General features: G+C 38.8%; 1 protein-coding gene across 1 annotated transcript; it reads left to right on the forward strand.

Annotated features, from left to right (window-relative positions):
- Positions 1–25,526, forward strand: PDK1 (pyruvate dehydrogenase kinase 1). Its single transcript, XM_084892156.1, has 11 exons — positions 1–299; positions 2,422–2,563; positions 4,811–4,882; positions 7,375–7,559; positions 7,874–7,969; positions 9,630–9,707; positions 11,139–11,215; positions 13,028–13,126; positions 18,483–18,593; positions 20,966–21,079; positions 23,056–25,526. Exons 1-11 carry the CDS (start codon positions 104–106, stop codon positions 23,194–23,196), a joined length of 1,311 nt encoding a protein of 436 aa, XP_084748282.1. The 5' UTR covers positions 1–103; the 3' UTR covers positions 23,197–25,526.

The raw sequence follows: 25,526 nt of genomic DNA on the forward strand, positions 1-25,526 counted from the left end.
CGGCTGACAGTTGCCTGCAGAGCCCCGCCCCGCGGCCGCCACGTCCCGCACGTCCCGCCGCCGGAGCGCAGCGCAGGGCCCGGCGCGGCGGCCCCGGCTCGGCATGCGGCTGGCGCGGCTGCTGCGCGGAGCCGCCTCGGCCGGGGGCCCGGGCCCGCGCGCCCGCCGCAGCCTGGCCTCCGACTCGGCCTCCGCCTCCGCCTCCGGCCCGGCGCCCGAGCGCGGCGTCCCGGGCCAGGTGGACTTCTACGCGCGCTTCTCGCCGTCCCCGCTCTCCATGAAGCAGTTCCTGGACTTCGGTGAGCGAGCGAGCGAGCGCGGCCGCCGGCCCGGGCCTGTGCGCGCGGCCCCGGCGCCCCGGCGCCCCGGTCCCCCCTGCGCCCCGCCCCCTCCCCGGCGCCCGGTCCGGTCCCCCCTGCGCCCCCCGCCCCCTCCCCGGCGCCCCGGTCCGGTCCCCCCCGCGTCCCCGCCCCCTCCCCGGCGCCCGGTCCGGTCCCCCCCGCGTCCCCGCCCCCTCCCCGGCGCCCCGGTCCGGTCCCCCCTGCGCCCCGCCCCCTCTCCGGCGCCCGGGAGCCCCCGTCCCCCCTGCGCCCCGCCCCCTCCCCGGCGCCCCGGTCCGGTCCCCCCTGCGCCCCGCCCCCTCCCCGGCACCCTCGGTGCTTCTGTCCTCCCTCTCTCGGGCCCGATCCGGATGCCCAGGTGCCGGGCCCGCAGGTCGGAGCCGTCCCCGGGGCGGGTGCTGGTGGTGGTTATTGTTGGAAACCCGGAGGCCCCGGCGGCGCACGTGTGCGGGTCCCCCCGCGGCCGGGCTCCTGCCGCGCCGGGCTCTGGGGGAGGCACCTCCGGGGGTCCTGGCAGACACCTCAGAGCGAGGAGAGATGCCCAGTTTGGTATGACGGTTGCATAGAATTGCCTGACGACAGGGGAAGCAGGTTATAGCTGGCCCAGTGTCTCCCGGAATGTTTTCCTTGTCACCGGCTGCAGGGTTTCCGCCAATGGCATGCTCATCTCAGCAGCAGCAAGCAGGTCTTGAGCACGTGTCCAGTGCATGAGTGCAAGATGGACAGTTCACCCCTGGAAGCGACTATCCATCCACCTTCCTCTTTTTGCTGTGTGTGTGTGTGTGTGTGTGTGTGTGTGTGTGTCCCCGCGCGCTTGCGCTTGCGCTTGTTTTCTAGAAAGGATACAGCAAATTAGAGAGGAATTGCAAAGTGAGGCTCTTTGACTTCTCACATGGGGGTGTTGAGGGGAAAGGGGAGAACTCAGATACACTCGAGTGTATGAAGTCATAACATTTAAGTAGACAGTTACCTTCTGCATTGTGAGTGCTGTTAGGTAATGGACGGATCCCTAGTGGGCTTTTGAAAGATACCAGCATGGCTGGCAACTTTGTCTTAAAGTTGTGGTTGACGGGGGCGAATTTTGGGGGCTCACATCCTCAGTTTTTGTTTTTATGTTAAAATGACTCTAGTCTAGTGTGACTAAGGGGTCAGTGTGGCCTTGCTTACAAGTATACCTTTCAACTTTCACAAGGAAATGTCTTTCTTTAATACCGTCATTCCTGCTGCTGAAGATCTAATTTTTGCTAAGGTTGTCTTTTGCTGAAATAGCAGGATTACTAGTAAATTAGCAACTTCCAAATGCATTGCTGAAATGATCCGACTTTTCAGTTTCACTTAAAATGGAACTGCCAGCCAGAGGACGTTCTACAATGGGCCTGCTTAGTATCCTGATGCAGGAGTGGAGGGAGGAGCAGGCTGCTTTCCTGGAATTAGACAATTGAATAGGATGGAGGTTGGGGAGTGGAGAGGGGTGATGGTGGTGGTGGGGAGATGGTTGCTGAACAGGCATTGGTATTTTTTGCTCTTTGTTGCCCGAAAGCCCTTCTCTGCACTTACTCTTCGGTTATAGTGATTAGAATAGTGGTTCCCATGCACATGGCAGGATTTCTCTAATTAGTATAGTGGTTCCTGTGCACCTGACAGCATTTCCTGTGTCTCTTTGACAGGTATTCACTTCTCATAAACCCAGACTTAGGAAACGTGTTGTAAGTGACGGCAGCAGCAGTTTATATGGGGTAGGCTTTGCAGGTCCTGTTAATTAGACTCCTCGCCTTGCTCAGACTTGCTCAGGTTGCATTCGTTCTAAGACAGGAAGTTACAGTAAGGATGCAAATAATGGAGACAGGAGAGTTTCTTCGTTGCTCTCCGGAGCAATTGGAGTGTCAGGAGCTGGAAGGTTTATTCAGGATGCTCTGGAGATTGGGCTCTCCTCCCTCGCCCCTTCCCTCACCCTGTCATTAGGGTAACGCTACCCCTCGGGTGTTTCTGGCCCCTTGACTCCCTCTGTGCTTCCCCCTGCCTCGGCCTCTGCTGCCTTATGGCTTCCACTCACTGCTCTTCCCACTGTGTCTGTTTTCAGGATCTGTGAATGCTTGTGAAAAGACCTCCTTTATGTTTCTGCGGCAAGAGTTGCCTGTTAGATTGGCAAATATAATGAAAGAAATAAGTCTCCTCCCAGATAATCTTCTCAGGACGCCATCGGTTCAGTTGGTACAAAGCTGGTAAGATTGCCGTGTTTGCAGTTTCAATGGCAATGGGGTTGTGGACTAAACTCAAGTTAAAGCATATATATATATATATATATATATATATATATATATATATATATATATATATATATATTTTTTTTTTTACTCCCTAGTAGAATTTTAAGGTTGCTCTTTAGTAGAATCCTGGATGCTACCACTCCTTGGTTTTGAGAAAAACAGAACTGCACAGAAATGCAGACACTAAGCTCAAGATTTGTTTTATTCAATCTGCAGGGATGTTATAATAATATATGGCATTTGTTGAAGTGAGGAATTTATATGCAGCACATTTAATCCTTTCCACACCCTGCCCAGTAGTCATTGTTATCTCCATTTTACATTATCTCCAGATGATGAAACAGGTTCCAACCAATGAAGGTTTTTTTTTGTTTTTTTTTGCCTAGTACTGGCACTGGGATTCAAACCTGGATTTTTTTGTTTCTACTATACTATGCTACAGTCAGAAAGATGAAATGGATTAAAAAGTGCATATGTTATTATAAACTAAATTTATTTTATTGAAATATATCTTTATAAGTCACAAGTTAAAACCTTTTTTATTTAAAAAACAATTAGAAGTTATTGGAATTGATAGAAACTGATCTCTTGTCCAAAAAAGTGACAAAAGAGTTATGAAGGGTGTACAGCATATGTGGCCACCTATATACATTCTTCCTTGTTAATGTTATTAACTTCAATCGTTCTCTTAATCACTAAGCATTTCAAACGAAAGAGTCTGTCAGAGTTCAGTTTAAATGGACATAATTCAGCTGCAAGACATTTCCCAATAATGATTCATGGAGATCCTTGCTTTCCTTTTGTAGGCAGGATAGTTGGTGCAAGAAACTGATCTAACATCAATTTTAAATAATACATGAAAGAGAGGATACTTTTCTCTGGAAGCTTATGCCTGCTTTTTTTTTTTTTAAATTCTTCATTAAAAATAGCATATGTTGCATTTAGAAATCCAATCTGTGCCTAACATGTTGTAAGTATTCAGATCTCTCTTGAATAAAAGAGCACAGTTTTTCTTGACAACGAAAACATTAATAGTTAGAGATCTGTAGGTATCAGAGTCACTTAACTCTGGAATGTAGAGAGGCAGGTTGTTTGTCAACAACAGCTTTCTAAACTAACATGGATTTGCAAATTTTAAAAACACTTTAATTCCCTCCTTCCCCTCCTCTCCCCATGTCTGCTGAGTTAGGGCAGTTAGACAGACCTTGTTCTCTTGAAGACCATTGAACGAAAGCAGCGTGTTTTTATCTCTGGCTCTGCACTGCCATTGTGCTTGGTGGTAAGATCTTGAGAAAGTCATTTGGACTTTATTTGACTCCTTCCTTAACAGGTAATTTACTGCCTTGAGATGTTAGATAAACTAAAACCAACATTCCCATGACTTTTGTGTTTTTGTTCAGTTCTGTTTAAAAGAACTAGGTAGTATAGATTGTAGGCTTTCAACGAATTTGTTGATTGGACATGAACATCTAAAATTAAGGTTTAAAACACAGACCTTTAAGTTAGACTCTTAGGCCAAGATAGGCTGGGCTTTACATTTTATTGAGACTAAGACAAGGCCCATGATCACATAGTTATTGGTTATAGGTACAGTTCTCATGACAATCATCATTTATACTGTAATTTGCAGTGGTAAGTTTAGGAAGTTTAAAGGCTATTTTAGCCTGCCTGGTGTGGCTCAGTGGTTGAGTGTCAGCCCATGAACCAAGAGTCCCTAGTTTGATTCCCTGTCAGATGGCAGGCTCAATCCCCAGTAGGGAGTATGTAGGAGGCAGCTGATTGATGTTCCTCTCTCATTGCTATTTCTATCTCTCTATTCCTCTCCGTCTTTCTCTAAAAATAAATAAATAAATAAATAAATAAATAAATAAATAAATAAATAAATTTAAAAGCTACTTAGTAAAGATAACTATTTTAGATTATAGAAGTTTTAAAAAATAGAAGAGGTAGGAAATCTTACAATTCTTCAGTCAAATTTAACCTATGCTTTTAGGAGAAAATATGCACATTCTGCTAGTTTGAGCCAGGAACTTTGCTGAAATGTGATTATCTATAAAAATCCCACCTTAACCATACTGGTAATTTAGAGTACTATACTAAATTAAAAAATGAGAAATGTTAAAAATCCCTTTTGAGCATTTTCACAATATTGAACTCTCAAAGTGTGACAGAGCAAGCTTACCCTGTTGATTTGTATTTTAGGTATATCCAGAGTCTTCAGGAGCTTCTTGATTTTAAGGACAAAAGTGCTGAAGACGCTAAAGCTATTTATGAGTAAGTTTACTGTTTGACCTAATTCTGAACATAATTTTTGTACCCTTTAAATGTCATATAAAAATATAAATCAATTAACTTTTAGTTTCCCACTGTAGTGGAACATGTGGCAGTATATTTGTCTAAAGCAGCCCGAACGGGCCAGGCAAGTAACAGAAAGCAGGAAATGGTCCTGGGAACAAGAGATGCTTCATGCTCCTCGGGTCTCTGGTGTAAGTGTGGTGGTCAGCAGAGAGCTAGTGTGGCCACAGTGCCCTGGATGGAAGCTGAGGACTTTTCTCCTGGAAAGTGCTTTCCTCTAAAGGACAGCCACCCTCAGCTCCAGCCGATCGTCGCCAAACCGTAACACCACCCAGATCATTAAAGTTTTTTGTGTGTTTAAAGAAAAGTCACAAGTTTAGATTTTTTGTTAATCCTACCCTGATTATATTTTTTCCATTGATTCTTAGAGAGAGTGGTGGAAGAGAGGGATGAAGGGGAGAAAGAGGGGGGCGGGGGAAGAGAGAGAGAGAGAGAGAGAGAGAGAGAGAGAGAGAGAGAGAGGGAGGGAGGGAGGCTGGGGATCGAACCTGCAACCCAGGTATGTATCTTTGTCTGGGAATTGAACCAGCAACACTTTAGGGCATGGGCCAATGCTCTAACTACGGAGCTACACCAGGCACACATCTAGATTTTTAATGTAAAATCTCCCAATTTTGAATGATAGGGGCAATTAATTAAAAAATTTTAAAAACACTGAAGGCCTACAAAAATGTCTGTGGGTCTCTAGTTTATGACCTGTGGTCTGTAAGATAATGTAAGTAATACGTATGTCCACTTCAATGACCAACATATCAGAACTGGTGAACCCAAGTAGTGCCCTCAGGCAATTACCTGCTTATTTCAATGGATGTTGGTCAAAAGTTGGAGATCACATGTTTTGTTGTCCTCAGTCTTTAATACATTTTTTTTTTTTTTTTTTTTTTTACTGTAAAGGTGATGGCAACACTTCATTTTTAAAACTTCAGTTTTATGATTTTGGTCTGAAAATAACATCAGGCTGTACTCTGTACCTGCCTATGGAGCACATTTTACGTGAATGATATTTAATCTTTAAAACAATTCAATTGAGATTCTACTTTCTGTACAAAAAGAGTAAGTAATTTAAGGTAGCATAAATAGCTAGCAAATGGTAGTGCCTAGATTTGGGCACAAGTAGTTTTAAGAGTAAACTTTATGTTACGTGGATTATGTTATTGAACCTTCTGGAAACAGTCATTCAGAGCAGATAAGCAGAATAATACTGTTTGGAATATTAAAAAAGGAGAGAAAGGTGATGCCCTGGTCAGTTTTCTTAGTGGTTAGAGCGTCGGCCCATGGACTGAAGGGTCTCTGGTTCAATTCCTGGCCAAGGGCACAAACCTCTGTTGAAGTGTAATCCCCAGCCCCCATCTGGGCATGAGCAGGAGGCAACCAATCGCTGTGTTCTCTCACATCAATGTTTCTCTCCTCTCTCCCTCTCCATACTCTCTCTAAAAAAATCAATGGAGAATGTATCCTTTGCTGAGGATCAAAAAAAAAAAAAAAAGTAGGGAAAGGTGAAATGAACTAATGAAGGGGTGACTAGAAATGATGAAATGTTTGCTGTTTTTTGAGGAGTTTTCTTATTTGTATTTTGGATTAACAGTATGGTTTTGAAGCTAATTACAAAGTAGGAATTTCAAAAATGTTTTGAGCTGTGAGAGCATCATTGGAATAAGTTAATAGTACTCCAGATGATGACTTTGAATGGGAAAGCACTCATTCGAAAGTGTAAAATCTGATGGGTATGTTACAAAATGGATTTTATTACTTCCTAATTAAGACTCCTTTTCTCTTTATTTAGTTCTTTAAATTATCCAAGCAAGAATGTCTTCTAAATGACAGAAATGGGAAGGCCAGATGATTTGAAAAATTTTTCTTTTCACACAACAGTTGACTTTCTCTCTCCCATTTTTAAACTTATAGAATGAAGTGAAATTAGAATTCTTCCCTACTTTTCTGTTCTAAGTGGTTGTTTCTCTCTTTGAGCCCCAGGGAATAGTTCCAAAGCCGACAGGCTTTATTGGCTCATTCATCTTCATTCCTTACAGAGCATGTGTTCCCTGGAAGCCAGTGCTCCGTCTTCTCTGAGACCGAATGTGCCTGAATACTGTCTCACAGATGACCCCAGCTGACAATGGTTACAGGAAAACCATAGCATGTTTAGGATCATCTTTTGTTGCAGCCTTCCTTTAAGACTTTCAAGAAAATAATTAAATTTCAAACGTTTTATTTTGAAGGTTCTTACACTGTCACAGACTCAGTATATTCAATGATCTGAAATATATTTACAGAGGTGTAGGACAACATGCACTGAGGTTTCTTTAGCTGAATTAGGGATTGCCTGCCTAGTGTAGTTGGTTAAACTTAGATTTTAGTATTAGATTCACTTGTCAAAATACTTGGCTGTATTGAGAGACAGGTTTGTTTAGCTTCACAGATACCGTGATACGGATCAGGAACCGACACAACGACGTGATTCCCACCATGGCTCAGGGTGTGATTGAATACAAGGAGAGCTTCGGGGCGGACCCTGTCACCAGCCAGAATGTTCAGTACTTTTTGGATCGCTTCTTCATGAGTCGAATTTCAATTAGAATGTTACTCAATCAGCACTGTAAGTGTCTGGAAGTCCAGAAAAAAAGCTAAATAAAGTGTATTGGTATATTTTAAATTTATTTAGAAAACTTCCCTTTAAGGAAAATGTTTAATTTTACTTTTTTTTTTTATGTATTAAGAAAAGTAAATACACTGCTCTACAAAGGAGGTGTATTTATTGAATGTAAAATACTGTGTTTATGTTTATGTTTAAGAAAAATGTTTGTTCTATTGTTCAAATACTATTTAGAGAAAGTTTTCCAATCTGGAAATGGGCTTTGGATATTTTAGCTTATTTTATTTGTCTCTGATGTTTCTTTTCTTAATAAATAGCTTTGTTGTTTGGTGGGAAAAACAAAGGAAGCCCATCTCATCGAAAACACATTGGAAGCATAAACCCAAACTGCAATGTAGTTGAAGTTATTCAAGGTAAAGACTTTGTTTCTCCTTTCAGAACGGATGTAGGAATCAAAATGGTTGAGTGTTAGTTCTTGCTATTAAAACAGCTATTTATATCCCGAGATAAAAATGTTAGGAGTGAATATGTGGGTTTGCAAATAACTTTCTAAAGTTAATTGTGCCTTATGAATAGGATATTTGCTGATACATTGTTTTGTCAGGTAAAGTATGTTGATGCTACGTGGGTATCTGTTTCACTTCAAAAATTGTAAGCCTCTTTCCCTTTCTAATATCTAGGAGCCATAATTTATAATTGGTTTGCATCTTTCCACACTTTTTTCTGTTTATACCACATACCAGAGGCTGGGTGCACGGTTTGTGCTCCGATGGGGTCTCTCAGCCTGGCCTGTGCCCTCTGGCAACCCGGGACCCCTTGGGGGGTGTTGGATAGCTGGTTTTGGCCTGTTCCCCACCAGCCGGCTCGATTTAGACATGGGGAAGCCTGATTCCTGCAAACCCAATCCAGTCAGGAGGGAGCCCGGTCCTATGCGTTGAGCATCTGTCCCCTGGTGGTCAATGCACATCATAGCGACTGGTCAACCTGTCGTTTGGTTTCTTAGCTTTTATATAGATAGATATATACACATTTATGATTTCTGGTCTTATGTTGTTTATTTAGAAAATGGGGTAATCTATGTATATTTTTCTATAAGTTTACAGACATTGTACTATGTTCAGTATATATAGGTCTCTTAATTTTTTTTTCAGAGAGAGGAAGGGAGAGAGAGAGAGAAAAAAAACTGTCAATGATGAGAGAGAAACACTGATTGGTTGCCTATTGCATGCCCCTTACTGGGAATCAAGCATATAACCCAGGCATGTGCCCTGACTGGAATCAAACCTGGTCATGGGTTGACACTCAACCACTGAACCACACTGGCTGGGCCATCCTTTGATGCACCTAGTTTGTTTTCATTTTTTTTCTAACCAACATTACTGCAGTGCACATCTTTAGGTATCTGTTGACATTTGCTATTATTTTACAAAGGTAGATTCCTAGAATTAAAAACATTTAAAGTGCATTTAAAATTTTGATAAGTCCCATAAGGTAACAAATAGTGAATGAGAGTCTTTCCTAAACCCTCACCAACTCTAAATGTTTGTTATATGTATTGTAAAATTTTTTTAGCTTGCTGTTTTTCTTTACTTTGTTTAATGTGTCTTTTACCTTTTTAATATATATATTATTGATTTCAGAGAGGAAGGGAGAGGGGGAGAAAGAGAAACCAGTGATATGAGAGAATAATTGATTGGCTGCCTTCTGTATGTTCCCTACTGGGGATTGAGCTGGCAACCTGGGTATGGGCCCTAACCAGGAATCAAACCATGACCTTCTGGTTCATAGGTTAACATTCAACCCCTGAGCCATCCCAGCTGGGTTATGGTGTCTTTTTCTATATAGGTGTGGGTTTTGCTTGATTTTTTTTTTTTTTTTTTGTATTGTATTTGTCATTTCTCTTTTATGGCTATTAGGCTTTGTCATGTCATATTTAAACACTAAGATTTTTAAAGTATATTTTTTTCTATAAAAAGTTTGAAAATTTCATTTGTCAGTACTATTGCCATCTTAATGCATGAAACTGATGTAAATTTATTTAATGCTTTTTGTTGTTGTTTTGATTCACACTAGATGGCTATGAAAGTGCTAGGCGTCTTTGTGATCTGTATTATATTAACTCTCCTGAACTAGAGCTTGAAGAACTGAATGGTAAGCCTGATGCTGTCTATTCCTCAGTGATCACTGTTTTGATGACTTGACAAGGAACTATAAGGATAATTTAGATTTGTTTTAATATAAAAGGACTTTTCATCAATTTCTTCATATAAAAGCCGAGTGAGAGAAATCATGTTAAAACATGTGTGTGTGTGTGTGTGTGTGTGTGTGTGTATTTAATGTAGCTGGATTCTTTCTGAAAGACATTTTGGTCTTTCCCATTAAAATAGTTTTAAATTGATTATGTTGATTCTTTACTTATTTTTGGTTTTCTGGTTAGAAAAGTGGAAAAGTGGTGCCAAGAAAATTCCATTTGACTTTTATATGCACTTCATAATGTAAGGTTTACCCTAGAATATTTTCACTTCCTGAGTTATAAATCATTGTTTACTATTGAGGAAGTAGAAAGATTGGAGGTGTAAAGAAGAAATAAAGGTGCTAATTTATTTGAGAATCTGTTTATCTCTAATGGTCTTTTTTTTTTCCCACCCTGACAGTGCCTTTTGGACAAAATACTGTTTTTCCTAGAGGTAGAGTAGTTTTAAAGGGGCGGAAAACATTTCCTAAGTTAACATGACCTTTTGAGAAGAATAAAATTAATCGGTTTTTACTAAGTTGTATTCTGGACAGCAGTGGACATTACCCAATTGAAAATAGAATTGTTTGGTGTTTTCCTAAAGCCATATTAATGCTTTTGGCCCATAATGGTATATTCAGTAACTAAGAATCACAATGCACCTGCGATAGTTTGGGAACCTGAACTACTCTGGGCAGTTTCCAGATGTCCCATCCATGTTTCCAGGGGTTTTTTATTCAGAGGGAATCCATTTTGTTGGCTACATTAGGATCTCAGGGTATGGTGGGCCTTATTCCTTTGCTCTGCCCGACGTTCTAATTTACACATTACCTGCCCACCAGGGCACCTATTAATGGTTGAATGTAAAGTCAGCATTCCTGGGTAAATTGATGCTAGCTTAATTTTTTTCTTCAGATCTATATCCATGGAAATGCCTGAAATAAAACAGAAAACATTCCACCTGGGTGAAACATTTTTTAAAATGGCTTAAAAAAAGAATTTATTTATGTAAGTTGGACCATGGGATTTATAGACTGTAACACTTTCTCTGGAGAGTAAAACCTGGACCTTAGGGTTGAGTGTCCTTTACAAAGACTGGCCGTCATAGAGAAGAACGGGCAGAAGGGAGGTTATTTGTTATGCAGGACTCATGTTGTCACTGTCAGGTATTAATCTAAGTGAGCACGGGGTTCAAACACGAATACGGTGAAGAGCTGGTGTGGCACTTCTCCCCCAAATGATGCTCTCCTCCGTAGTAAATGTTTTCTTTTCATCACCACACAATATATTCTTTAAATGCTTTAAGCACATCTCTCTGTACTTTTATATTTTTCTCTTCTGCTCTGTAGCAAAATCACCAGGACAGCCAATACAAGTGGTTTATGTACCATCCCATCTCTATCACATGGTGTTTGAACTTTTCAAGGTTTGTAAAATAGTATTACATAACCTCTATCAGTCCTTTCCTGAGGCTAGGAGTCTGCTCTGAAAGTTAAATACTCTACCGGGTTCGCTTCCGTTTAATTAAAAGATGTCATTTCATGTTCGGCGTCATGTCACACTCCTGGAGATCAGCCTTTTGACAGCGCTGATGGGCCCCTCGGTGTGGTGGTAAGCTCAGCCTGGGGCCGCAGGAAGACCTGGGTTTGCATTCCAGTTCTGCCACTTAATTATGTGGGTGACCTCGGCCGCCAAGTCGCTCAACCTCTGAGCTGCTGTTTCCTCTTCTGGAAAAACAAGGGTGATACTGTCCAGGCTATTAGGAAGATTGGAGAATGTCCAATACAATTTCAGCACAGTGTAGGGGCTCCTTAAGGTTCTATTTTTTACAAAATAAACACTTTCCACCCCTAAAGGACCAGAGTCCTACCTGCTGTATGCTTTTTATTTTCTTTTGAGAAAGTCTTATTAATGTATAGGGCTTCTGCTGGTATATTTGCTCTTTACAACGAGTTTTGAAAACTAATAAAATTATGATAGTAATGTTGAGAATACATCCCCTCCCCAAAAACAAAACAAAACAAAACAAAACAAAACAAAACAAAACAAAACAAAACAAAACACTTGCTGGTGGACAGGAAAGTGGGTGATGAGAAGTGGTACAGGCCCCTGAGGCTGAAAATGGCACCCTAAGCCAAGCTGTAGTCTCTCTTACCTGAGTTGCCTTGTCTTCAGCCAGAAGCAGTTTAGAAGAGAGAAGATGTGGCTTTCAGCCTGATAAGGAAAATGAAAAAATATTCTGAAACAGGAAAAATGATGAAATAATAATGATGACTTAAAACAGCAAGGTTTTAAGAGTGCTCTTTTGTTCTAAGAAAGCAAGAAAATATCTAATCCTTCCAAAAATATTTCAAAGTGATTAAATAAATGATTGGCACTTAAAGGATTAAAACTGATTTTTCCCTTGAAATTTCAGAACATAAAGATCTTGTTCCCCATGATGCTTAATAAAAGAAATACTACCATGTTATATAAGTGATTTTGTATAATGTCAGTAGTAATAGCTTCCATATGGAACCTGATCTTAAAGGGCCTTTGGTAGGGATGATACAATCTGCTCCTTAGGGAGACTGGTGTGCCCTGTCACACTTATTTCCAAAGTCAGTCCTGTCCTTTGCCTTTTTTGCTTTATCTAGTCTTACCAATTTCTACTCCAGTGCTACACGCCGTGTTATCACTTAGTGCTTATGACATGTTGGCAGTTTGTACGCTGTATCCTTTAGAAATTGTTCAAAAACAGTTTTACAAGTAAATGTCCTTAGTTTTAAACTAATGGTAAATTGGATTAGTTTATATTACTATAAGACCATTGCTGTAAATAGTATATGAAAATTTTTTTTTCTTAAAGCAATTTGTGATAAAATGTTTCTTACAAAAAGAGATGAAAGTTTTCAAAAATAAGATTTGTCTGTTATATACTAAATTGTAAAAAAATTTGGGTAAAATTTTCTGCTTTAATGTAAACTCGTTTAAAATGTTAAAACATCTGGTTTTGCAAAATATACAGAATTTAGTTGAAATCTTTAAATCAAAATGTCTCACAACTCCTCCACAATTGACGTCATAATTTTTTAAAAAATAATTCTTTAAATATGGTTATAAGAATAATGATTCTTTAGCATATTTCCATCGACTTAAAACTTTTAAAATTTCAAGTAGTGCATATTAGTTGAAAATTATAATTATGTTCTCTCCTTTTTAAAAGTTGAATTTTTAATGTAAATCGAATGTATTTCAGAATGCAATGAGAGCAACCATGGAATATCATGCTGACAAAGGTGTTTATCCACCTATTCAAGTCCATGTCACACTGGGTACTGAGGATTTGACTGTGAAGGTAAATGCTTTTTTTTTTAAGGTGATATTCAGGCATGCACATAATTTCTAGGAGGCATAATTTATCATTAGGAGAAAGAAGTCCTATCTCTTATATCTAATAAGCACATTGCTTCATTTTTCTGACAGATTATGGAGTTTTCCCTTGAGTCTATTTCTATTCTGGTTTCTAATTCTGATGATTCAAGTTAAAGTCAGTCCTGGAGGCAGACAGTTTAGCAGTGATCATGAATATTAACTTTAATAAATCTAAAATATTTGTGTATTTGCAGTGTTATGTAGATAGTAAATAATTTTTAATTTTTAAAAAATATGTTTTTATTGATTTCAAAGAGAGGAAGGAAAAGGGAGAGAGTTTTCTCCCCTTTTGGGAGTCAGTCTAGCTAACAGTTTTCAATTTTGTTTATTTTTTTCAAAAAGTAATTATTTTGTTGATTTTTCTCCACTGTTTTCAATTCTGTACTTCATTAATTTCAACTCTAATCTTTATTATTTTTTTCTTTTTCTTCCTTTGGAGTTAGTTTGCTCCTTTTTTAGTTTCTTAGGATGGAAGTTTACTAGGCTATTGATTTGAGACATTTTTCAGCTAAATATTTAATTTTAATATTTCTCTTGAAATTATCATGTTTTCTTTTATTACAAAATCTGCATTATTAACCAGTACACCTGGTATGTGAGACCTAGAGGCTCTGTGCATGAAATTTGTGAACGGTAGGGTCCCTAGGCCTGGCGAGCAATCAGGGCTGATCAGGAGCCTTCTGGCTGCTGGCCGGGGCCTTCCTTCCCCAGCTGCCAGCTGCCAGCTGGGGCCTTTTTTCACTCCATGCCACCCCCTGGTGGTCAGCACATGCCACAGTGAATGATCAGTCTCCCACTTGAACTCCTGTGGGGACACTTTGCATATTAGCCTTTTACAGTATATAGATAGATGTCTTAATTTTTCTTCATTTTTTAAGGATAATTTTGCTTGGTATAGACTTTTTAGTTAGTCTTTTGCTTTCAGCACTATGAATATATTAATCCTACTTATTCTTAGGTCCTGCTTATACAGAAACTCAAGGTCAGTCAGAGGTGAAAGCTTAGGGATCTGTTCAGGTTTTTCCTGAGCAGGAGCATAGCCCTAGGCATTAACGTGACCTGGGTTCTCAGGACATCTCTGGCTTTTTAAACCCTTTTACATATCTCATTCCCTAGCTTTTCTTATTAAGCTTTTTGGTTAGCCTATTGTTTGCCTCATCTGTTGTGTACTGCCTCAGGTGGCCTTAAATTTTATTACCTCTAATTGTTTTTTATCCTCTCACCTTTTAATTTTTTTGTTTTTTTAAGTTAAATCTTGTTCAAAATATTACATTATGTTCCCTTATGTCCTCTTGTTTGGTGTTGGTGGACGGACAGACTTTGCTTAGGGAAAGAAAGGTTCATAATGACCTAGCATTTCCACCTCTAGATGTTTATATACTCTGAAGGTTTAAATACAGATATTCAAGCAAAATCGTATACATGGATGTTCATAGCAGTATTATTGACAATAGCCAAAATATGGAAAGAGCTCAAATGTCCATCAACTGATAAATGGATCAACAAAATGGGATACATATCCATATAATAGAATACATTGATGTTTCTATCTCTCTCTTCCTTCCTTGCTGAAGTCAATAAAAATACATACTTTTAAAAAGCTATAAAAATTTTTCATAAAGGTCTTGAACAGACTTATAAAAGCCCTACCTATATATTGGGCTCTGCTTCCTTACATCGAAAGTCACATGACTGTATTTACTCTTGTTGCTTATCTCTTTATGTGTTAAATCCTTGCTTTAATTTTCTTCAGTAGAGATTTCACCCCATTACTTATGCTAGACTTTTAGGATCAAGGTCTATTCCCTCCCCCTCCCCACAATGTTGCTCATTTTTTAAGTTTGTTCAGAAGGTGACATTTTTCACCTTTTATTCCTCTGCTGAAAATCCTGTGAAGGAATTAGTTTTTTCTGTCTCAGAACTCTAGCTGCTCTTTCAGATTTTATGTTTGGTCTATATTCAGTAAATAATGTAAGTGTTAAAGCCACATGTATTTAAAGTAAAAATTCACTGTTGCTGATTTTATAAACTTGACATTATGTTGAGTTTAAAAAAGATGTTGAGTAAGAGACTTCAGGAGCTCTGGGTGAGAGTTTAGAGTTAATACATTTCCTGCCTTCAGAGCTGTCATCAAGTTAGCCATGGTTCATTTCCCTTGAACCTGGAATTCACATGAACTAACCCAGGGAGCCCAGGGTTAAGGGGAACAGGAAGTTAGGAATGGCAGCTCTTGGTTCGATGACATTGAGAAGTGGTGATTTCATGCGCTGAAGAGAAAACTTTAAAAATAACTGGCAAACTTCTCTTCCCTGGCCTTCCTGTTGACATTACTCCCTACCATGTTTCTCTTTCATAATATCTTGCCTTTCTCCTGGCATAGGCTTGTGTTCCCATGAGTCTATATTTTTTTCTTCAAATTATCTTAATCAGAGATTTTTTGTTTAATTTTAATATATCTTTCTCAGTATATTTGTCATCAGAGTGCCATTCTTCTTGTCTTAAATGTATATAGACCAAATATCTCTCTCTGTCTCTCTCCCATTATTTTCTCTCCCTCTTTTCCCAAAGAACTCAGTCCATCTGGTAATCTTTTATCTCTTATAATTCTCTTGGAGACTCTAATGACCACTTAAAAATTTACCAGTTCCAGTTTGTTTCTTGACAGCAGAGCAAAGGAGGGCACCTTAATTTACTGGTGTCAGATTTTAACAGTATTCCTGTGGCTTCGTTTACCTCTTCACTGTAATCAGAAGTTGCCTCTCAGAGTCACCCATCCTTTCTGCTCTGTGCTCTGCTTTCCTCATACTCGCCTGTGGCTGGAAGTCACTTCTTGTTTTATACTTGTTGGATGCCAGAAGGTTAAGAAAAACCAGTTCATTGAATCTACCTTTTAATCTTAATATCTATTCTAATATGTTGTTTACTTAGTTAATATTTATAGAACTCTCATGCTTCTTACCAACAAGTGTGCAACAGAGCATTAAATTAAAGGATGAACAATTAACAAATTGATGGATCTCAGGAAATACTCAGAGCTCTTTATTCATCTTACTAAAATAAATCTCTTCACAGGGTTTGAATTCATGGCCAAGAACAATTTCAAGCTTAAGTTCTTAATGAAATCCTTGTATATTTTTATACTGCAGTGCTCTAATTGTAGATATATCAGAGGCAACTCTTCAAATGATATTTCAAAGTGAACTTTTATTTTTAAAATTAAAATAGCTATATGATTTTTATTGTGAAAGAAATATACATCAGGTCCTCAAATAACATCATTTATTTAACATTGTTTAGTCAAACATTGATGAAAATAGGAATTTAGCTCTTGTTTATATTAACTAGCTTATCATTTCACCACAGTTTCAAGAACCTGGTGATGTTAATAGGTTGAGAACTTACAAAGATGAGAACTTACTGTGTAAACATGCTGTAAAAATTTTTAAAGACTATTCGAAAACTGGGAATACATTCTGATGCAGCCACTATGGAAAACAGTATGGAGTTTTCTCAAAAAATTAAAAATGGAACTGCCATTTGACCCACTGATCCTACTTATAGGAATATATCCTAAGAATCCAAAAATACCAGTCAAAAAGAATATGTTCATAGCAGTGCTATTTATACTAGCTAAAAATCTGGAAACAGCCCAAGTGCCCACCAGTAGATGAGTGGATAAAAAAGATGTGGTATGACACAATGGAATACTATGCAGCTGTAAAAAAGAAGGATATCTTGCCCTTTGAGACAGCATGGAGGGACCTAGAGATGCTAAGCAAAATAAGTCAGAGAAAAACAAGTATCACATGATCTTACTTATATGTGGAATCTAATGAACAAAATAAACTGACAAAATAGGTCGGAGACAATACACTGGTGAATTTCAGAGGGTAGGGGGTGGGAAGTGATTAACCAAAGAACTTATATGCATATATGCATAACCCATGGGCAGATAATAGTTTGGTGAAGGCCTGGGGAGGAGGCAGGAGCAGGGTGAAGGGGGTTAAGGGGAAAAAGGGGACATCTGTAATATTTTCATCAATAGAGATAAATAAATAAAAAGACTATACAAAAACGTAACTAGAAGCCATCTAGCTTATTGACTTTGAATATGTAGTACTCAAAACTATTTTTATGTCTGTGCATATCTATATACCTATGTTAAAAGCAGATTTGTTTATGACAACTATTTTAATATTATAGATAGTGGACTCAATTTAGATTTTGTAACAAAGGAAAATGGCTGTATTAGATTAGAATGGAAGGTGTACAACAGCTAGGAAAATAAGTCCATGATAACTGTGAAGGAATACAAAATGAAGACCATCTGTAAATACATTACTAAATCCAGTCTACCATATGATTTGAGTTGAAAAATGACATAAGCACAATATAAAAACCTATGTACCTTATAAATTCCCTAGAAAGTTGTCTGGAGTCTTTTCTATGAAATGCCTAGTACATGAGATTCTACACCACAATTAAGTGGCTCTGCTTTTTCCGTCCTGAAAATGAAAATTATACTGTTGTTTCCCATAATAGAAGTAATTGTGAAAAATATTCAGAAACTAAAAACCCAAAAGAAGAAAACCACTCATAATTCAATAGACAAAAATATATCATTACAGGCTTTTCATAATTTAATTTTTATAAAATTAGAATATTATAAATGCTTCTTCATAGCTCTGTGCTATTTAACAAGATTTTGTGAACATCTCTCCTGCTTATACATTCAATTCTATATAATATTTAATGGCTAAGTAGTGTTCTATTTTAGAATGTACATTAGTTTACTCAAATAGTTTTCTAATTAGTTTTAGCCGTTCTCTATAGTGCTATAATGGATAGTATCCCACATTCTTTGCATACTTTTCTGCTTATTTTTTTAGGATAAGCATTGTTGGGTCAGAGAGGATTTATGCATTTTTCACCTGGTTTTCAAACTGGCCACCAAAAAAGAATTATTTTGACATCCAAGATAGGCTTAGTTTATGCTGCATTCGGTGCTATACTGCAGTGTTAGTGTGACTTCAGTAATACACAAAGTCACCCCCTGAACTTGTATTACGATGGAGTTTATTTTGTATTAAAATTCTACCTGTTAGATGAGTTGTGTTAAGTCCAGCAGTGAAGGAATTGTTTACCCTTGCAACTTGAATTGCATGATACTCGTTTTGAAAAGCCGGACTCTGCAGAGAGCAGTTAAACTGTGACACTGTGTGTCCTTATTTTGTTGTATAAAGGACTTGATCATATTGCATGATCCTTTCTCATCTTAGATGAGTGACCGAGGAGGTGGTGTTCCTCTGAGGAAAATTGACAGGCTCTTCAACTACATGTACTCAACTGCACCCCGGCCACGTGTTGAGACGTCCCGAGCAGCACCCCTGGTATGTGATCAAGAAATAATGACGTGCATCTTTGTAATTGCCAAAGAAAACAAATTGGTTACCAAATAAATCAGTTCAGCCATTGTGTAGGGCACACCTCAAGGAAGAAGGGGAACTATTAGAAAAAAACCCCACTTCCCTCTAAATTTAAATAGCAGTAGTTTTGGTTATTTTTTTTTCTTTTGACTGAGGAGCACAAGACAAAGAGTATTGTTTTGGAGGTCTCGTTGCCAAGCTTGATAGTGATATGTCAGTAGTTTTCCTGTGGTAAACTGCATTTGATGTACTATTTCTAATGTGAAGACTAAATTAGCAGTTTTACTGGTATTGGGTCAACGCTGATTTTATCTTCAATGTTATTCCCCCCCCCCCCAAGTACTTATAATAGAACTCATATTCTAGATTCAGAAATAAGACTTAGACTTCTGATCATTTTAATCATCAACCTGGAAATGGCTCCAATGATCATTTTGCTGGTATTTTTTAATTCATCTTAATAGTCATCTATTTTCAGATTTAATTAAATTAGCTTTTGAATTGACTCTATCCTTGTTCTCCAACTGCCAGAAGAGCGCTTTGCCAGATCTCTGACCTTTAATTCTGGAAGAACTGTTCTAGGCTTGGAGTCTTTTCTGGCACCGGCACTGGAGTTGTCATGATGAAACGCAGTATATGATGGATCTGTTTTAGACTCTAGGAAGTTACTAGAAGGACTTTGTTATAATAGTTTTGCTTGTTAGGCAGCACAAATTCTGTAGCTACAACTGTAAGATGGTTCATGTAGTATAGTAATGAGCTTCTCAAAGGGAGATGCATGGTGTCTGGGGAAGGCATCCATGTGCCATGGGACAGAGAGGTCAAATAATAAACATAAGCATTTCTTAGAGTCTGATTTTACTCTAGAAACCAGACCCATGCTGGCTTTCTTATCTGACTTTTCTGGGGGAAGTCCCACACGTCCGTAGGTGTGGTTGAGGGAGAGGTCGGGCATGGCATCCTGAGCCACCTGCTTGTGCAGTTTCCTTGGGGCCATTTCTGGAACTAATTAATGTATCAGTCAGGGTCCCAACAGAACAGAGAGCTCATTCAAATTATGATAATTAAGGGAGGCTTATTTACAGAAAGACAAATTATAGAGCTATGACTATAGATAGTACAGGATTCCAGGGCCAGCAGCAGAACTGTCACCACCCAGAATCAAAGGGAGACAGAGGAGACCCAGAAAAGGGGAAGGTTGCAGAGCAGCTGCTTAGTAACAGGGAGCCCCTTCTGTCCAAAGGAAGCAACCTCTGGCAGAAGGAAGCAGGGGAGTGAATACCCTGACTTGACTCCGTCTGCACTCCTACTGGGTTCCCCATTGGCTGGACCCACTGGAGGAGGAGGGATGGGAATCCATTGCCATCACCATTCAGGTCAGCCTCCCAGGGCAAGGAGATGTGAATTTTTAAGAAAACAGATAGTTGATTTGGAGAGGTGAATAGACACTCCAGTTAGTAAAATCAAGTAATAATGGTGGAGACAGATAAAGCTGGAGCCTGGGTTTATGAATAGCACTCTGATTGCTGAATCCACATGAGCTCTCAACTGAAGTGTTATATGGAATGCCATTCATTGAACATCTCATTCGGTGATAAAAACCATTTGTGCATTTATCTAAAGGTTTTGCTTATATTAAAGAATTGGTAGGATTTATCCAGGCAAAGAAGGCCATTCGACAGTGGGAATACGATGAACAAAGATATGAAAATAAAAAATAGCATATGTTTGAAGATCTTGAGAGCAGGAGATTTAGTTCATCTGGACTGGAAAGTGGGAGGCAGAGACCCGATCTTATCGGGTCTTGAAAGCTCTTTGTAGAAGCTTGGGTTTTTATTTCAAGCCAGTGGGTGGGTGGAAGGAGCTGTGCTTTGAAGATTTGTAAGCAGGGAAGTGACCTGTAAGTGAGCATGAAGAAAGATCCCTCCAGATTCAGAACACAGGCTGCAAGTTCATGGTATGAAGTCACAAGATACATCTGTTAGGCCGCACAAGGCTTTTTCTACTCTTGCTAAAAGAGAGAACATGTTTTATATGATATTGCCCAAAGCATATCCTCCTCTAGAGCAGGCGAACGAAGAAAAGCAACATGCTTTTTCAGATCCCCTCTCTCCCAAGTCATTTTATAGGAGAAAGAAGAAGGAAGACTTCTAGTGACGGGAGGGGAGTAACCTAATGCCGTACTCGGCTGGCTCCAGCCTGATCTTTAGAAATACGTAGGCATTAGCGTTTCTGATAGCCTGGGATACTCAGTAGCATTTCCATTCATTAGATAAGCATTTCAGTGGGTGGTTTTCTGAATAGAATTTCAGAATTTCCTTTTCCTCACACAACAGGCTGGCTTTGGCTATGGATTGCCCATCTCCCGTCTTTACGCTCAGTACTTCCAAGGAGACCTGAAGCTGTATTCCCTCGAGGGCTATGGGACTGATGCAGTGATCTTCATTAAGGTAGGAACAATAGCTTTCTTGAGTGAATGAGACTTCTTCTGATAAGAGGAAGGGATGCCAATATTTAACAATAATGTAATGAAAATTTCCTCTTAATTCATGCTATTTAAATAGACATATATAGTTTTTAGCATATGGCCTCATCTTTTTTGACAAATGATCTCCTTGACTCTAGGAAAAGAAATGCTTATATGTATGTAATGATCAGGACTATGGTTGTTAATAAAAAAAAAAAGTTGGGTAAAGTGGGGAATCATGAAAAGTTTTGTCTTTAAATTTAATTTTAGCATAAAACTCATGAATGGGCATCGATCCACCGATGTTTTGATTTATTGCACAGGCCTTTCTTTGGGTCTGCAGTTTCAGCATCTCCCTTGTGGAAGGTGTACAGTGCATTTTTTTGAGGTTTATTATAACAAAGAAACAACCAAGTGTAGAATCCTTTTCTATTTGTATGCAGTCCTTTAAAAATGTCTTCTGACTCTGATTTGACAGCAGTTTTTATGTGACTTTTCTTCATGAGTTTTTAAAAAATATCTTAATTTTCAAAGAAGCCTTCCAATCTTTTCAACACTTTAAGTAATATCTGATTAGGTTATGTATTTACAATGACAGATAAAATTGCATAAACAGATTTGGGAACAAGCACAGTGACTCTTGGTAAGCCTACAGCTCACTTGGTGGGAGCAGAGGCACTGAGCCTATTGGCCTTGGATGTTCTATGTGTTTATGCGGAGATCAGTATATTTTACGGGATGGAGAACACTGAGCCCCCTCAATCCACTGAATTGGTTAAAAATGTTGGTATCTATTTAGTGGCTCTAGTTTCTTATTCTGGCCACTAGATGGCACCTATTTTACAGGAAATGCTGAAGACTATTGGAAAAATACATTTATCTGAAAAGGTTAAATTCTTTCAAGATAATAATTCTCTTTTCCTTTTTTAAACCGTCTCAATTGTAAGGAACTTAAAAAGGGCAACATGAAGGCAATATTTTTATCATTAAATGTAACATCTTTGATCCAGTCTATAAGATCAAGTGGTGCTAGCTTTTCTGGCACATTCAAAAAGAATATATAGGTGTAAGGTTTTTAGTTCCATTTTGCAAAAAATAAATGACAGGAAGTCTTATAGAATCATTAAAATCATCAATGTTAAATACCTTCCTTTGCATTATTAGAATGGAATTTTAGTTCAGTATTTTTTTTTACATCTTGGGGAATGCCTGTGTAAAATTAACTGTGAAATTTTATTAAAGAAGAAAATGAGGAACAATAAACTATGTTCCAGTGATTTACATGAAGGTAAAAAGAATAGTGAATTAATGGCAATGATATGTTAGAAACATGAAATTATGCATGATGCAGAAACACATGTGCTATAACTAAAATTGGTGGCTCTAATGGCGGGAAGAAAAGACAGAGGGTCAAACCCAGAGACAGGTATGGTTCATGCAACAGCCAAGAGACCTTAGACCTAGTTTTATATTTATTGGTAATAATATTATGTTGAATTTTTAAAAGTACAGTAACTATACTGAAAATATGTATTTATTCTAATAAATAATTAAAATAGAGTACATTAAGTGATTGTACCATTGTATATTAAGGTACATATGTCAATTTTTGTACTTACATCACTTTTAAATGAATCAACTTCTGTTCTGGGTCATGTCTTACAAGAGGCATCTATTACACTTGTGTACAATTTCAATCCAGTGGCATCCAGGCTGGCTGGACAATTACCGCCAGCAACAAATTCAGTTAACGTGCACACCAGGCAGTGCCATAGACTCAGTCAATAATATGTTTCAAGTATGTACACTACTTAAAATGTGAGGAGACATTGTTCTGATTAATAAAATACATAGCTAATATGGTATTGTTTAGTTTGTAGTCATCTTTTTGCCACTGTATGTTTTCTTAAATATTGGATTCTAAAAACATGCCAGACTTAGGTCCTGCTTTTCTTTTAGGCTCTGTCTACAGAATCCATAGAAAGACTCCCGGTGTATAACAAAGCTGCCTGGAAGCATTACAAAACCATCCACGAAGCTGACGACTGGTGTGTCCCCAGCAGCGAACCAAAAGACATGACCACGTTTCGCAGTGCCTAGACATACTCGGACCCCTAGGGAACCCAGATGTGGCTTTTGTGTTAAATTTGGAGGGGATGGTGTTTAGAACTACATTATACCAAATATTTTGTGTCCTTTTCACAACTATTGATACTTGGATAGAATAAATGAAAACTGAATTCCATTTATGCCTATTAAACCTCCTCAAGGATAAAACTGTACCTATTTGACACTTATATTTTCACAGTTAATTGAACATATTTTTAAATAACCATAGTTTTGGTCAGATTCCCCCTCTACGGTAGACTTCTTTGTGTTTCTACAGGAAGCTGAGTGGTTTTGTAAAGTACCTTTCATTTTTCATTTGTGTCTGCTGGAAACATTTTCTTAGTAATACTGATTAGCTAGTTAACCATTTTCCTGTTATTGGCAAAAGTTCTGCCATCCTTTACTTAGTGGTGACTGTAGTAAGATGGTCTTCATATTTACCGTGAAGTGCTAACTACAAGTAAAGCAGAAACAGTTGTCCTGTTAACGTAGATCCTCGCACCTTAAAGCTTGAATGCATTACCTTAGCTCTGAAGTTATTTTAAAATTTTATTGCAAAAGATTATAATGACTAGTTCCCTATGGATCTGAGCCTAGATTGAGGGCAGTGTACTTTGAATGTGCTTGTGACTAGCACAGGGAGAAATTTTTATACTGAAAACAAACTAGCAGCTGCTAACATTCTAGAGAAGAAATTGTGGGCAAAACAGTGAGTTCCAAAAACCTGGAATATCAATTATTGTGATTACTTGGGGGAGCTTGTGAGAAAGAGCTTTTCTGGTTCCTCCTCCGGACATACCGAATTAGACTCTCCTGAAGTGCTGCCTCCGGGAGTCTGGTGCATCACCTACTTGGGGAACCATTCTTGTGAAGTGAGCAATGATGATACCACATTTACTAAAGGAACAGGGATCTTAGGTTTTAGTTTTCACCACTCCAAGGTCAGACTTCCAGACTCTGGGAGACACAAACTGAATCTCAAGCCTGGTACTTGGAAGCATACTTTGAAGCAGGAGACAGAATGACTACTGGAGAATAGTAGGTAATGGAAGGATCAGAACCATAAATGTGCAAAGAACAAATACTTTATAAGAAATATCTAGACTTTGTTACCAGGAAAAGGCCAATTGAGGCTTATGGCAGCAATCCTTTGCATTTGCATATAATTTATAGTCTACAGATACTTGGGAATATTATGGTAACTCTATTAAAACAGAGGGACACAGAGCAGGTGGTGTCACCCTTATGTTGGGATTCAGAGTGTGGCTCAAGTTGCCCAGAATTGGAGCTGGGGCCCAGGCTATGTCTGCAGGCCACCAGTCAGCTGCCAGGTCTGGGAGACCAGGAAGTTAAGAGCTAGTTTAGTGTTACCTCATCTTCTTTTAAGGTGACGAGGAAATACATTGAAACTAAATGTTAAAGTAAGATTAAAAATGTTTATAAGAACAGCTTTACTATAATACTTAATTGGGGGAACTTTATTTGGAAAATACATTGAGTTGAAACATTTTATTCTCAAAAGCATTTTACAAGTTTAACAATTCTATATAAGTTTGTAAATTGGGAGATGCTGAAGGGCAGTTAGTCTAGAACCCTGATTTGAGAGAGGATAATTCTTGGAGGTGTTTTTACCAGGAGGCTATCTCACTAATCTGAGCAAATTTTTGAAAAAAGGATCTTTTGCCTAACCTATTGTTCCTTTATTATGGATTTTGTGAAAAACAATTGGATATGCTAATAGATGCTTTTATTAGTTGAATGTGCATGGGAGGCAGCGGTGGCTGTGGTGTCCCTGCTCTGGGGGGAGAGGAGGGGATAGGGGAGACTATCTTAGCTCGATTAAGGCGCCTCCTGAAGACCTTTTTGGCCTCCTCCCCTCAGACCGGGATCCCTCCGCTCTCTGGCTGCTTCCGGCCCACAGCTGCGTAGAGGCCTCTGCCAATCTTGTTTGGGGGAGCGGAAAGGTAGTTCAGGAGCCCCACCTACCAACCCACTATCATCCGCAAGGCGCCAGGAAAAAAAAAATTACACGTTTCTTGTAATGACAAAATATTTCAGAATTTTTGAATCAAAATTTCTACTTTCTTTCCTAAATGAGACATTTGTACAACTGACATAAACTTGATGTTTTTACTTATGACTCGTCTTCTCACCCACCCCAATTTAAACCCACATGTAAAGTTTTACCTCTTTATTTAATAGCTAAGAAATCGTGTTTGAAAGGAAAAGTAAAATCTTTTTCTTTAGCTTCTTTAAAAGTATAATAGCTCTTTGTTATTGTGGTAATTGACAAAGTTACATATAAAAATATTTGGAGGGAA

Source organism: Pipistrellus hanaki (assembly GCF_964339955.1).
Source record: "Pipistrellus hanaki genome assembly, chromosome: 8".
Lineage (NCBI taxonomy): Eukaryota > Metazoa > Chordata > Mammalia > Chiroptera > Vespertilionidae > Pipistrellus > Pipistrellus hanaki.

What these genes read in the sequence shown, in the direction of transcription:
- PDK1 (XM_084892156.1), top strand. Translation starts at nt 104, where the DNA reads ATGCGGCTGGCGCGGCTGCTGCGCGGAGCCGCCTCGGCCGGGGGCCCG. An exon ending in GAAGCAGTTCCTGGACTTCG is followed by an intron (nt 300 to 2,421) that starts GTGAGCGAGCGA and finishes GTCTGTTTTCAG; the next exon opens with GATCTGTGAATGCTTGTGAA. An exon ending in GACGCTAAAGCTATTTATGA is followed by an intron (nt 4,883 to 7,374) that starts GTAAGTTTACTG and finishes AGGTTTGTTTAG; the next exon opens with CTTCACAGATACCGTGATAC.